Source organism: Mesoplodon bidens (assembly GCF_964165515.1).
Source record: "Mesoplodon bidens genome assembly, chromosome: 8".
In the NCBI taxonomy this organism is placed as follows: Eukaryota; Metazoa; Chordata; class Mammalia; order Artiodactyla; family Ziphiidae; genus Mesoplodon; species Mesoplodon bidens.
In genome coordinates, this window is record NC_138165.1 from 92,340,030 (window position 1) to 92,355,207 (window position 15,178).

Here is a 15,178-nt window from a genome sequence, read left to right on the forward strand (position 1 = left end):
CCTCAGGAGCTCTGTATTCTCCCAGCGCAGAACAGCTCCCCCAAGGCGGCGTCCTTACCGTCCAAACTGTCCGCCTGCCTATCTCCCCGGCACGTGTAGGTGAGATTCTTTGTTCCTTGTGTGTGTGTGTGTGTGTGTGTGTGTGTGTTATTTCGATGCTTTTGGGAAAGGGAAGAAGACAAAAAGCAGGATTGTGCGCTATTTTGAAAAATTCAATCCTCAGTGCTATAGCTCTCATGGTTAATTAAAATTAAATCTCCAGTGCATCTGGGTAAAGAGAGGCTGCAGCTCCGGAGCCTGCCGTATTGCCTCCTTGCTGCGCCCGCCCGCATTGGAAGTCCAGCGATGCTCTGGCTCCAGCTGCTGTGTGCAGCTGGCTGGGAAGGAAAGGGGCAACCTTAGCTGAGGGCGGAGAAATCCGGCTTCATCCTCCGGAAGGGATGGGAATGAGGGGGCGGGGGGGGGGGAGATACAATTGTAGTTATCCAGAGAACCAAGATAATAAATGATTTTTAGAAAAAACTCAAGCCCACCTCCACCTCATCTCCCTCTCCTCACTGAGGAATGAAGGGAAGAAGGAACCTTTACCAGATTTGAGATTTGATACATTTCAGCTGGGCTTCATAAATTGATGGGTCCAAAAGAAGACCTTTCCTCGAAGGGTGTATGCTTCTTGCAAGAATGCATCTGTAGGTGTGTGTTTGAGATCCTACCCTCTAGTTCATTCCTTATTCAGGGGAGGGAGCCTCCTGAGGATGGGGGAAATTTCTCATCCGTGTTTTGGTGCCCATTAACAGTGATTTATTATTTAAATTCTCCGTCTTGCTTCCTGCTGTCAACCCACCAGAGTGGAATTACACCTGGACTAGCCTGGGGAGACTTTGCCTGAGAACTTGACAAGTCTAGGGAATATGTCAGGTGCTGTGGTCTTAACAATCCAGGCAGGATCATGTTTCTAAGTCTGTTGTCAGAGTGTTGCAGGAACGGGGACCCTTTTCAGGGCCCCAGAGTGGTCTCTTGTCTAACACTCGGAAAAGAATTGTTGGAGGAGACACATGTGCTGACAAAGCAAGAGATTTTGTTGGGAAGGGGTGCCCAGGCAGAGACCAGTAGGGTAAGGGAATCCAGGAGGACTGCTCCACCACGTGGCTCACAGTCTCAGGGTTTTACGGTGATGGGGTTAGTTTCCAGGTTGTCCCTGGCCAATCGTTCTGACTCAGGGTCCTTCCTGGTGGCTCCCGCATCACTCAGCCAAGATGGATTCCAGCGAGAAGGAATCTGGGAGGTTGGTAGGACATATGGACTGATGTCTCCTCTCTCCTTTTGACCTTTCCTGAATTCTTCCAGTTGGTGGCAGCTTGTTAGTTCCGCGTTCCTTACCAGGACCTCCTGTTTAAGATAACTCATGCAAGTGTTTACTCTTGGGCCCGGCCAGGGTGGGTGGTTTCAGTCAGTGGTTCCCCTAACAAGAGTACTGTATTTTCCCCAGCAAGGTATTAAAATAATGTAAAAACAAACAAATGCCATCATTCTTTTGTTGGGTCCACCACTGAGTTAGAGTAAATTGGAAATGGATCTGGTTGAGAGTGGAATCAAACATCACTTCCTCCCTGTTCCTCCATCCCCCTGCCCTCCTCTGACCTCCTTTGAGAAACACCTCCCCCTCTATCTTTGCTGCTGACAGATTCTAATCAACACTGCTTAAAGAAGGGAAGCTATCTCTTCCACTTCTCATTTGCTGGATAGTTTATCAAGGAATCACTTCTACTAACTCAGTTCTAAGAGGTTTCTTATTGCAAAAAATTCCAGGCTTTCTTTCTTGGGAGGAAGGAACACTTTACATTTCTTTCAAAGGTACTTTTATTGAAGATCTAATTAAATGTGATTTGTGACCTGGTCTGGACTTGGGGATTCACGGAACTCTGCCAGGGCGGGTCAACATGGGCCTGGCTGTACCGCAGCCTCTGTGTGGTGGCTGAGTGGCCTCAGAGAGGGATTCTGCAGTCCTCCAGTGAAAAGGCTTCAAGCCAGTTTTGCTTGCTAAGGATGACAAGGAGCCATTCCTCAGCCTCAAGGAAGCTGCACTATGAGCAGTCAGAAAGCTCTTTTTTTCACAGTCCAAAGAGAGCCTGTGATTAAGGGAGATGTGGAGTCTCTTCAAGAGATCTTTTGTTAAAAAGAAAAAGGCATGTCCTCTCTGCCCCTGCCTCTGACCTCAGTCAGGGTTTGAATGTCTGCTAACCCCAAAAGGCCTGGAGGCACAGCAGTAGTTCTGCCTCTTGAAGGCTCTTTGTTTCCAGATTTTAGCTCTGACTCCTGGTTGAGCCCTCCCTTCTCAGGGCATCCGTGCCCTGCTGCAATGACTGTCCCTTTGGCCAAATCAAATGCTACCTGGCACTCTGCATCACTGCCCCCTTTGTTCTGGGGAAAAAGGCATCACCACGGCTATGATGTTTCCACATTCCCACTCTGTCATAGCCCCTTAGCACTCCCTCCGTTCATCTTCTGAGATGCTCTTGCTGCTCACTCATCTTCCCACCCCTCCCCCACCCCATCTGCCTAGTAACTTCATCTTCTCCCCTTCACGAAGCAGCTGCTGGCTCAGAATGACAGGGGCCTGTGGGATTCTCAACATTGAGACAGAATCTCGGTGCCGAAGGAATATCAGTGAGGCATATCTAGCCCTGCCTGGCTTGATGTAAAAGCAGTCCTGAGCCAACTTATATAAGTAAGATTCTGAACCAGTTCACAATATTCAGCCAATATTTATTGAGCACCTGTCATGTGCCAGGTACTATTCTAAACATGGGGGTTACGGTACAGTGGACAAGACGGTTAGGTGTCCCTGCCTTGGTAGAGTTTATGTTCTAGGACGTACACATGTCGGTAGTTGGGGGTGGAAGGGGTATGTGTGCCATGAGAGGTAGGACAATAAGTAAACAAAAGATCAGACAATAAAGATCAGATCTAACAGCTCTTACACTAAACCTGCTCAAGCTCCTTATACCCAACTACCTTCACTATTGGGAAATATTTCCTCTGTAGACAGTCAGATGCTCCCCAGATGATGAACCAGCCTCAGTGTGGGAGCCTTTCAGGCCCAGGAGACAAGAGAAATGCTGCTCACAGGATCACAGAGGAAAAGGCTGCAGCCTGACTGTGCTCACAGTCAACCACAGCAACGGGCTGGAAGCTGCGACTTCTAAGCTGCTCTTCCATCATCGTTCCAATCACTTGATACTGGTCTGAACCAAATTTCCTTTCATCTTTACATTGGTGAGACTGTCCCTCTGAGAGCGGCTAATAGTAATTTTCAGTGGTAAAATGGCAAACATTTTATTTCCTGGTTGGTCTAGTACCTCTAATGGTGGCAAACCAAGATGCTAATGGGGGAGTTTGGCCACCCCAGACAGGTGACATGTAGCCCTCTGAGTGACAGATACACAAGTCAGAAAAGAACTGGAAGAACAGCAGGGCTGGAGCAAGGCACAGCTCACTGTAGTAGTCGTAAATGAACTTGAAAATGATGATACTTTACCCACTTAGCCCCGGTTCAGGTTCCTTGGAAGAGGAAGATGTGTTACTATCAGTGAAGGTGCAAAAAGTCAATTCCTGATTGTACTTAGTTAAACCAGTGGAGCAGGGCACCCTAATTTGGAAGCATTATAAGCCAGAGACAGCAAAATGGCAGCCTATCTGTGATTTGTTTTGGTTGTTTGTCCACATGGTAATTTATTTAAATTTGGACTAATTGCAGTAATTAAAATCAGGAACTTTCTCATGAAATTTCAGGCAACCCATACCAAATGGACCTGAATTTCTCTATGAAAGCAGTTGGCTGAACAGTGGGCTTGGTGGGAAGAAGAGAGGAGAACAGTAACTTGCTATTTCAGATGAGACCTGAGTGAGCTCTTATGTTTACCGTAGCCCCCACCATTCCCTGTGTCCAGTTGCTAAGGCTTGGTGTCATTGCCATTTATTAGCTTTTTCCAGCAACACTTCATCCATATATGTTACTTGCTTCCCTGCAATTAATCTAAGAGCAGAGGCTTCAAAACTCCCTGGCTTCTCCACCCACCAAGCCCACAAGTTCTGCTGAGTATCTGGGTGGGTTTGGAGAAGGCCCTGGATCAGGCCTGCTTCAGTGACCACCTAGGAACAGAGAATCATGAACAGACTCCAGGGAAATCATGCCTGATGATGAGAGGTCCATGAAGCAGCAGTGAGCCACCACTGTGGAGGTGGGAGTGGGAGTTAGTGACCAAGTGACAGGATGGGAATAAGGACCAGACTTCCTGCTGATGACTCAGCTCTACCAAGGCACTACACCTGGGTAGGTAAGTTCATTTTGTGGTGTTGTGAGTTTTGGGGTGTTTACTGACTGCTTAAGAGCTGTTGGTTTTCTTTTAATAAAACTCTAGAAGAGTACATAGGCAGCTAGTGCGATTGAAGCATTGGAGGTATACATGAGGGAGATGGTATAGCCTAGGATGGCAGGACAGGGAGGGTCCAGATCACACAAGTCCTTAGGCCACATGAAAAGTTTGGATTTCATTTTATACCAATGGGAAGTCACTGGAGGATTTTAAGCAGAAAATGGCCTGATTTTATGTATGTTTTCCAAAGATCTTTCTAACTGCTAAGTGGAGAATTGATTGGAAGATAGCAAGAGTAGAAGCCAGAGGATACGGAGCATTTTTAGAACCTTGGTAAGAGATGATGGCCTCTTAGACCAGAGTGGTAGCAATGAAGATGGGAAAAAGTGGTGGATGCACTTAAGAATTATCTGGAGAATTGTCTTCAAGGGTGGCTTAAAACCAGTTATTTTATGTGTAAGTTCCAGAGTCTGAGTATATACTTTAAAACCTATTTTTCCCCCCAGAATGACTGAGGAGTCAGAGCTAATGGTGGATTGAGGTTAACAGTCTGCAGTATCACATTCATTAATAATCTTTGGACTGGGGTGGAGGTGGAGGATGGGCGAAGCCTACCTTCCAGGAAAAAGAGCAGAGTCCTGTGTCTTCTCTTAATTCTATTGACTAAAACCTTGGAAACTAGAGAAATTTTCTTCCTACCCTCTCTCTTATGATATGTAAAAGAAAGGAGAAATGTTCAAAACCTGCTTCTCAGCTCAAATGCTAACAGCATAATAAAGTGTACAGAAATGAGGAAAATAATTAGGCCTTCCTCTCTTAACACTCGTTCACATCATATTTACAAATAGGCATTTTCCCTTCCCCTTTGCCTTACCGGGTCAACAAGTACGTACTGAGTATCTGCTACATGTCCAGCCCTGGGGTCTTCCCATTAGAGGTAAAGAAGTATAAGACAGTTCCTGACTTCTAAAATTTTATAATCTCCAATGGGGAGATGAATGAAAAATCATGAAGCCATTCATAATCAGTTCAAGATGATATGAAATGCTGCATAATTAAGCACTAAGAGAGTATGGTACAGATGACAAATACTCCTGGAATACAGAGTAGGAAAAGGCAGAAGAAAGGGATTGGAAACTAACACCTATGAAGCATCACCTCATACTAGACATTGGACACTTGAACACTCATGTCATTCTCACCTCTCTCCTGCAACAACAGGATTGGGGCTGGGGAGAGACCTGTAGGCTGGGGTGGTCACAGAGGGAACATGAGTGAGTGAGTCTCTTGAGCCAGGCTTGAAAGAGGTGGAGAAGAGTGAAAAAGGCGAAGGAACCGACATAAGTAAATGTGTCAACTAGCCATGTTATGGGGAGTGGGAAAAACTGCTATGGAACCCTAGGATGGAGCATGACTATGGAGAGCCTCAAACACCAAGCAGACCCTTGAGATATACTTTAGTCAGAAATGGCAAGATAGTGACAATTACTGGACAAAATAAAAATATCTTGTGTCATTAATCACCGTTTAAAACGGCAGAGGAAGAATTCTGAAATGGAAGGCAGAGGAACCTACGTGGAGGAAGTAGTGTAGGGGCTGTATTCTAGCATATGGTGGTATTAGAAATTGAAATGAACACATTACCAAAGAGATTCCATAGGAATGAGTGGCAGGACTTAGAGACTGATTAGTAATAGGGACATAGGAATATATCCTTAATATAGGAGATGGATTCATCAAAGACAGCTCTAGAAGTTTAAGTATAAAATCTGGGGTAAATGTTGGCAGGCAGCAAAGCATGGTAAATAAAACATGAGCTCTGAAATTAGCAAACCTGAGTGTGAGTCACAGCACCATTACTATGTAACCTTGAGCAAATTACTCCTCTGCATGGGGATAATAATAGTACCTCCTTCCTTGGTTTGCTGTGAGGATTACACAGTAATGATTATTGAAAAGCACTTAGAACAGCACCTGGCACACAGTCAACATCCAGTAAGTTTTAATTATTACTATTATTAAGTCCAGATGTCCTCATTGCAAAATAGTGCTTGTTCTGTTAGGAATTGTGCAAGTTAGGCTTAAATCCAGTTCTCACTTCTTTATTTAACATGGATGAGCTTAATAATGTCAAGTGAGGACATTAGAACCTACTTTATCACAGAAAGCTCCTGTACTCTGGATCTTCCCGTTTTTAGAACATCATGTGCTCTTAGAGACGTCACCAAATGAATTTCATAGTCCAACAAGCTCCCTGCATAAGAATGTGAAGGTAATGGTACTTATTTTGTTCAAACAGGCAAAGTCAGGCTCTGAGGATTTAGTGAAACCTTAATTCCACCTGTAGGCGTTTTCAATTCTGTCGCTGAGCACCTCATTTGTTTCAGTCACTGGGCTGTGCCCAAGATACAAAGGTGATAAGACCCAGTACCCATCTTCCATCCAGTGGGGAAACAGGAAAGAAAATTAACAATTAGAGGACAAAGCAGAAGTATTTAGGTGATACTTGAACAGTGGAGGAAAGCTACCTGCTGAGAAGGTTGCTCAGACTTTGGGGAGTTTTGGCATTTAAAGAAATGTGATAGAGTCAGTCTTGGTACTTGGTAATACAGAAGATGCATCATATTAAGACATGGGATTTGCTTCAAATTGAGTGGCATTTAGCGCCTAGTTAGATTTTTGTCTGTTTCATAATCCTCTGCATTCCCCACCCTGCCCTGACTGGGCCAGTCCACTAAACATTGGGGCCATTTATTACAAATAAGAGAAGTTTTATTGTTTGGGATAAAGGGACACCAAAGAGTGTGCATGTGGCCTTGAAAGAAAGGAAGTACTCAGAGAGCACTGAAACAAAATGAAGATTTGAGAATTGGGAGCAAAAGTAACAAAAAGCTGGCACCCTGGAGTTACTGAGAGTAAACAGTCTCCGGGCGCCTGGGACAACAAAACTGTGAGTAGAGTCTACTTACAGTCTACTACAATTCTCAATTATAAATACAGTTATTTGGAAATTAGGACATTTGTTTGGTAAATAATTCAGAAACTTTTAATATCAATAGAAGCTGCCACTGTTCTCATTAAATAAAGGTATTTAACAGTATAATTGACAATAATATTATATAACAATGGCGCCACTTGCCTCCTCCACTAAGTTTAAAACTGGGTTTGTTAAAGGGACATGAGAGATTTCCCTGATAGCGCAGTGGTTAAGAATTTGCCTGCCAATGCAGGGGACATGGGTTTGATCCCTGGTCCGGGAAGATCCGACATGCCGCAAAGCAGCTAATCCCGTGCGCCACGACTACTGAGCCTGCACGCCTAGAGCCCGTGCTCCACAACAAGAGAAGCCACTGCAATGAGAAGCCTATGTACTGCAGTGAAGAGTAGCCCCCAGCTCTCCGCATCTAGAGAAAGACCGTGGGCGTCAACAAAGACCCAACACAGCCAAAAATAAATAAATAAATTTATTTATTTAAAAAAAAAAAAGGCCCATGAGAGTATTCTGGCTAATAAATAAAGAAGAAATGAGAGAAATAGAATGTCATCATTTTTGTAACACCTAATGAACGAATGGGTCTGGCCGATAGTCGTCAATGGCTACTAATTTCACGGAGTCAAGCAGATATTAGCTACCTTCTGATGGAAATACAAAACACCATCTATAACATCTTGCCAAAACAACCAACCAACCAAAAAACATTCTAACCCAAATCTGAGTAAGCCTCTTTATTTAGCTACCAATTTATAGGAAATATGTGGTTCAGAGGAACACACTATGGAGATTGCAATGCTCAAGATCTAGGCTGTGAGAATCTGCAAGGTAAATGACCTTTCTTTAACAAATAAATAGAAAGGAAAAGGAAAAAAAATTAGTTGGGGAACATATGGACCTGTTCCGTCCAATATAGTAGCCAGTAGCCTCATGTGGCTATTTAAATTTAAATTGGTTAGAATTCAATAAAATTTAAGATGCATTTCCTGGGGAATTCCCTGGAGGTCCAGTGGTTAGGACTCCACACTTTCACTGCCGAGGGCCCAGGTTCAATTCCTGGTCGGGAAACAGATCCCACAAGCTGCTCAGCGTGTCCAAAAAAATAATAGTAATAAAAATAAAATTCATTTCCTCAGTTGCACTAGACTCATTTCAGGTGCAATGGCAGAAAGTTCTATTGGACAGCGCTGCTATAAACAGAGGTGTACGATCTGTTTCCATTGCATAGATCTTATTTGAATCCTAACTCAAGAAAATAGAATTTAAAATTTTAAACAGGGAAATTTGAACTGACCAGATATTTGATGATATTAAAGAATCGTTTAAAAAATTAGGTGCAATAATGGTATGGTGATAATCTTTTTTTAAAAAGAGAGTTCTTATATGTAAGAGGTACATGCTGAAACATACAGCTGAAATGAAATGATATCTGACATTTGCTTTTAAATAATATGAGGAGATAAAACAAAATTGGCTACTAATATTTTGATTATTGAAATTGGGTGAGAGGTACAGTAACGATTCATTCCAATTATTCTCTTTGCTTTTATAAATGTTTGCCACTTTCACTAACAAAAATGTTCTCATTTTACATGTTTGAAATGTTCCATAATATAATAACATTTTTTTAAAGAAGCAGACAAGCAGCTACCTGGGGGTTTTTGGGGGCTTTTTTGGCTGTGTTGGATCTTCGTTGCTATATGTGGGCTTTCGCTAGTTGCGGCGAGTGGGGGCTACTCTTTGCTGCGGTGCGTGGGCTTCTCATTGCGGTGGCTTCTCGTGTTGTGGAGCACAGGCTCTAGGTGCACAGGCTTCAGTAGTTGTGGCAGCAGGCTCAGTAGTTATGGCTTGCAGGCTCTAGGCTCACAGGCTTCAGTAGTTGTGGTGCACGGGCTTAGTTGCTCCATGGCATGTGGGATCTTCCCAGACCAGGAATCAAACCCACGTCCCCTGCACAGGCAGGCAGATTCTTAACCACTGTACCACCAGGGAAGTCCTGCAGCTACCTGTTTAAATGAGACTGGCTGGGTATTTGCTAACTGGCACCTCTGTAGCAATAGCACTCAAAACATTCCGTTCCTCTTAATGGCTCCATGTACCAAGAACACAGACCGATCAGTTTCTTCCTTAAAAGATGTTGTATAGACTCTCTTCTCTCCCACCTCTTTTTACCTGGAGAACAAAAGAGGAGAAAAGTGTGGTGTGAAAAGTGTGCATTCTTTCCACTGGTCTCCCAGAAGGTGATAGTACAGATCCCAGCCATTCTGGGATCTTGGGCCAACAAGAAACCAGGAGACAAGTGTCTTTATAGGCTATCAGAGAAGGCATGGTTAGTGAAGTTGTGCCATCATTGGATGGCTCATTCAAAGTTGCATTCAACCATTTGAGTATAGTTGTAATGGCTGACCCAATAGCCAGAAGCCTGGAGTGCTGGTCCCAGCCATAGCAATCTCCATCTATGGTGGGAGGAAGAATGGTCCTTAATCTGTCTGTAAGGTTTCCTCACCCAACTTCCTTATACTTGGCATCCCCCAGCTAGATTGATGATTTTGCATAAAATATGCAACACAAAATATGGCAACACAAATAAGATTTTATTAACAATGATTCATTCTTGTAAAAGTATTTCCATAGCACTCCCAAAATAAAGTTTTATGAGAAATAAAGGGAGGCAAAGGCTTCTGCCAAGTTGAGGACCGCTTCCTAAACCCCTCTCCATCTCACCCTATTCATTCCCTGTTGATGATTTTGCTTTCCTATCTTTCAAGTGCAACTCATCGCTGGAACGTCTTTGCATAGCCCCATCCTGGAAGAAGCTCTGTGATGTGTGGATCGTGAGTTTGCTCAAGCAAATTGGACTAGCTAGATTTGAGGACTAGGATGGAAGAGCCAGCACCAGTGGAAGGCCAGGGCCAGCTCCCAAGCCCCCACCAGGGCTCTCTGAGGAAAGCCATGGCAGCTGCCCTGGCCCTTGATGGGGAATCCACACTGGGTCGCAGGAAAAAGAAGAAGAAAGAGTCCCGCCCAGAATCTATTATCATCTACCGGTCAGAGAGTGAGAAACTGGATGAGGAGCCTGGGGAATTAGAAGGTGGAGATCAGCCTAAAGAGGAGGAGGGAGATGATTTCCTAGACTATCCTGTGGATGATGGTAAGTCTCTCTGGGGCCACCTACTTAAAGCCACAGGAAGGAAACCAAATGAGGATCCTCCAGAAGACAGACAGGCATTTGCTCACTGATGTACTTCTTTTTGATACATTTCTTCTCACAGTGTTTCAGTCTTCATTCAACAAATCGATAGTATTTGTTGAGCATTTATTATGTTCTCTTCTAGGTGATATGGAAGAGATCTCTGCCCTTTTGGAACTCCTTGTGTAATGGAAGAGACCGATTTATACACAAAAAATAGTAATACAAGACAACCATGCTAACTATTTAATACATGTAAGATAAAGAAACTAATAGTTGACTTTCATAATAATCAGAAAAATGCGAATTATAACAACAGTGAGTTATAGTAATCCTTCACATGTAGGATGGCCAAAAATTGGGTAAAACATGATAACATCAATGTGTGGAAATGGATATATTCTCGTATACCTCATGTGGAAGAGGAATCCGCTTCAGGGAAATTTGTCAATATCTATTAAATTTAAAATTCAAAATATGCATAGCCTATGTCCAAGAAATTCTCAGTATCTACCTCATGCCCATGTGCGTAAGGAAGCATGTATAAGAATGTTTGTTGCTGTTAAGGAAACTGTGGCGTGTCCATATTAAGTCTCACTACACAGCAATAGATGGATGAGGTAGATCTCTGTGTCGATGGTCATCCCTAAGACATACGCCCACGGTGAACGAGACAAGCAATGCCCCTGCCCTCATGCAGTTTACCTTCCAGTCAGGGGAAGACAGGCAGCAAAAAGTCAGCAGATAAGAGACAATTACAGGTAGTGGTACGGGTTCCAAAGACAGTAAACCTCAGTGATGGGAAGATGAGCAAGTGAGGGAGGCGGGTGGAGGGAAAGATTGCATGGTTAGGGATGCCTCTCGGAGGAAGGGACGTTTGCCCTTGAGGCAGCCCCATTCTGTCCGTCTACCAGCCAGGTGGCTAGGAGTCCACAGGGCCTGGGGGACATGCCAACCAAAAGCCTATACCCTCCTCCCGTCCTCCACTTCTAGACTGCACTTCACATACTAAGGACTGTGGACTTTGCTGTTTCACTACCTGCAATCTCACTGCTGGGATGGCCAAAGAGTGGCTGTTTGGTGGGGGTGGTGGTGATGGTAGTGATGGTAGTGGTGGTGACGATGGTGATGCTGGTGGTGGTGATGGTGATGCTGGTGGTGGTGATGATGGTGATGCTGGTGGTGGTAATGCTGGTGGTGGTGGTGGTGATGCTGGTGGTGGTGGTGGTGATGATGGTGATGCTGGTGGTGGTGATAGTGGTGATGCTGGTGGTGGTGATGCTGCTGCTGGTGGTGGTAATGCTGGTGGTGGTGGTGATGATAGTGATGCTGGTGGTGGTGATGCTGGTGGTGGTGGTGACGATGGTGGTGGTGGTGGTGGTGATGCTGTTGATGCTGGTGGTGGTGATGATGGTGCTGCTGGTGGTGGTGATGGTGGTGATGCTGGTGGTGGTGGTGGTGGTGATGGTGATGCTGGTGGTGGTGATGATGGTGATGCTGGTGGTGGTGATGATGGTGATGCTGGTGGTGATGTTGGTGGTGGTGATGCTGGTGGTGGTGGTGGTGGTGATGGTGGTGGTGATGCTGCTGGTGGTGATGCTGGTGATGCTCGTGGTGGTGGTAGTGATGGTGATGATGCTGGTGGTGGTGATGCTGGTGGTGGTGGTAGTGATGGTGGTGATGCTGGTGGTGGTGGTGGTGATGGTGGTCATGCTGGTGTATTTTTGTTGGGGAATGTGTTTATATTGTGCGTGTGTATGTGTGGTGCCTGTGTGTGTACAGAATTTGGATATGGAGGCTGGGATGTCCACCAGCATATGAGGAGGACCCTCTCAGAGAAGCATGGGGTTAGGAATGAGGAGAGAAGAGGGGTGGGCTGCTCATCAGTATAACACACACACAGCACCACCTTTACACACAGTAGCTGATACTCAGAAACAGTATTTTCACAGCACTTGTAAACTAGAAATAAGGCCACTATGAAGTGGTGTCTGTGGTAGAGTTCCTCACTCCCCTCCATATCACAGACATGATAGAGGCCCAGAAAAGTGGAGAGAGAATATGAGTAACAAGTTTAACCTGCTTCAGGGCCCTGATGTGAGAGTTTACCATGGGAGTACTAATCCCTCCCCTGAGGGAGACCCATCAGTCCATCGTGGAAACACTGATTTCGTACCATGTCAGGGTGCACCGTGTCAGGGGCTATAATAATGGACATTCTTGTACTCAGCTCCAGTCTCAGGGGATGACGCTCTGATGAAATGTCTAATCTTCTGATCTTGACTTTCCCCTCTTTATGCCCTGCAGGTATGTGGAACATGCCTGTGGACAGCCGCTATGTCACATTAACTGGGACCATCACCCGAGGGAAGAAAAAGGGGCAGATGGTGGACATCCATGTCACGTTGACAGAGAAGGAGCTGCAGGAGCTCACCAAGCCTAAAGTGTCTTCAAGGGAAAGGGCACCTGAAGGCAGAAAGGCCTGCCAGCTGGGAGCAGACCGTGGGCCCCACGTGGTCCTCTGGACGCTGGTCTGCCTACCTGTGGTTTTCATCCTCTCCTTCGTGGTCTCTTTCTACTATGGCACCATCACCTGGTACAATATCTTTCTTGTGTACAACGAGGAGAGGACCTTCTGGCACAAGATCGCGTGTTGCCCCTGCCTCATTCTCTTCTATCCAGTGCTCATCATGGCCATGGCCTCTTCCCTGGGCCTCTATGCTGCCGTGGTCCAGCTGTCATGGTCCTGGGGAGCGTGGTGGCAAGCTGCCCGGGACATGGAGAAAGGCTTCTGTGGCTGGCTGTGCAGCAAGCTGGGTCTGGAGGACTGTTCTCCCTACAGCATTGTGGAGCTGCTTGAATCTGACAATATCTCAGGCAATCTGTCCAACAAGGATGCCACCCAGGAGGTAGAAACATCCACTGTCTAAACTCCCAACAACTTACTTGATTCTCTGGTCTCAGTAGCCTGTATATCACCTTCCAATTTCAGAATATTCCTTCTTTAAATTATTCCTCCCCCCTCATCCCCCATACACAGTTCTTCTGGAAAATTTTAGCCCACACTGATCTGTCCTACCATCTTGTTGGTGTCCAGGAGGGCAGAAAACAAAAAGCAATTTGTGCCCAAATAGTCCATCCAATGGATAAACTCTTCTTCATTCCTTGCCCTAAGATGACCATTTTTCTGAGACAAGGGAGCTCAGGTGTGTGTCAGTTCAGGAGCTCGGAGGTGTTCCTGGTGCCTGGAACCCAGGGGAGATGTGACTACATGTGACAGGGAGAATAAGGAGGCTCAGGGGAGAGCCAAGTCCACCAATAAGATAATAGATAGGGATGGAGTGAAATATTTAAGAAGCAGGCTGCAACAGTGTAGCAGAATGTAAAGATACGTGTGTATCACTTAGATTTTGATTTATATATTAAATATAATTAAAATCCAAATATCAGTAGTTTAAACAAGATAGAAGTCTGTTTCTTTCCTGTATAGAAGAAGTCTGGAGGCAGACCATCAGGGAAACTAATGAAGTCATCAGAATCCCAGGCTTTTTTTATTCCCCAACCCTCATTGCCTTTATCCTCAGCACCCAGCGCTGACTACATCTCCAGTCATCACATCCCTGTTTCGGATAGAACAGAGGAAAGGGCAACGAAGAGCACATACACCCTCCTAGGCTAAGGCGGCTTCTCAGAAGGCCCCCTCAACACTTCTTGTATCTCATTGGCCAGACCATAGTCACGTGACCTCACAAGCAAGAAAGGCTGGGAAATGTAGTCTTTTGGCCGGGCAGCTATATTCTAAATGTTTGGGTTCTGCTAATTTAAGAGACAAGGAAATAATGGCTATTTTGGTAGGCAAGTAAGAATCTCTGGCTCACAGTAATTATTTAAATACATTCAGATCCAAAACTGCGAATACAGTTTTATTTATGTATGTATTTATTTATTTATTTAAGCCTAAATATTACACAGAGAATTTATACATAGATACTAGCTACATATACTATGCATAAACCACACGTAGATATTAGCAACTCATGTATGTTGCAATTAAATATCTATAATGCCATGTGGTTTCAGGTTTTTTAGAAAGGAAGAGTGAATAGTTGAGTACAATTATATCATGGTAGCATAGCTTTCTTCCTGGTAGTGAAGGTGGGCCTGAGTGGTGATGTTTAGTTTAATGTACAGATGAAAGACTGCGAAGGGAGGCATTGCATCTGTCAGACTTTCCCCCAGCAGGGTCAGCAGCCCTAAGCACAAGAAGACAGTTAGCTTTGTGTGGTTTGTCATAACTCACTCAGAGCCTCACTCACTCAGAACTTTCTTCTCACAGCAAACATAGTCTTTGGTGTGCTGAAAAGCTTGGGCCTTCGTGGACACTGAGGGTGTAAACCAGGTGGATCCAGATTAATAGATTATGAACTTTAAAAAAATATTCCTGAGGGTCTCTTTCCAATTTCTTTAAAAAAATATTCCTGAGGGTCTCTTTCCAATTTCAAAAAAATCAAATCCTAAGTGGTCAAGCAGATTTTGGAGGTTTGAGTCCTTATAAGAATAGCTGGTGCCCTATTCATGGTTCATGTCTCAGGAAGAAGCTGTTGAAAGAACTGCTGTGAA

The 15,178-nt window shown here is 44.7% G+C and overlaps 1 protein-coding gene across 5 annotated transcripts; it reads left to right on the forward strand.

Annotated features, from left to right (window-relative positions):
• Window positions 1-8: 8 nt before the first annotated feature.
• Window positions 9-15,021, forward strand: TMEM169 (transmembrane protein 169). 5 transcript variants are annotated; one of them, XM_081242175.1, is made up of 4 exons: window positions 27-99; window positions 3,046-3,276; window positions 10,137-10,519; window positions 12,866-15,021. In XM_081242175.1, the coding sequence occupies exons 3-4, from the start codon at window positions 10,249-10,251 to the stop codon at window positions 13,486-13,488; spliced, it is 894 nt and encodes a 297-aa protein (XP_081098301.1). In that variant the 5' UTR covers window positions 27-99; window positions 3,046-3,276; window positions 10,137-10,248; the 3' UTR covers window positions 13,489-15,021. The 5 variants fall into 5 exon arrangements, with proteins under 5 accessions (XP_081098302.1, XP_081098301.1, XP_081098300.1 ...); XM_081242177.1 differs by having other exon boundaries at window positions 35-95; XM_081242176.1 differs by lacking the exon at window positions 3,046-3,276 and having other exon boundaries at window positions 9-95.
• The last annotated feature ends 157 nt before the right edge of the window (window positions 15,022-15,178 follow it).

Excerpts from the sequence above, each read along its gene's own strand:
- TMEM169 (XM_081242176.1), top strand. The coding sequence starts at position 10,249 with ATGGAAGAGCCAGCACCAGTGGAAGGCCAGGGCCAGCTCCCAAGCCCC. Across the intron at positions 10,520-12,865 it reads AGACTATCCTGTGGATGATG|GTATGTGGAACATGCCTGTG; the intron begins GTAAGTCTCTCT and ends TATGCCCTGCAG.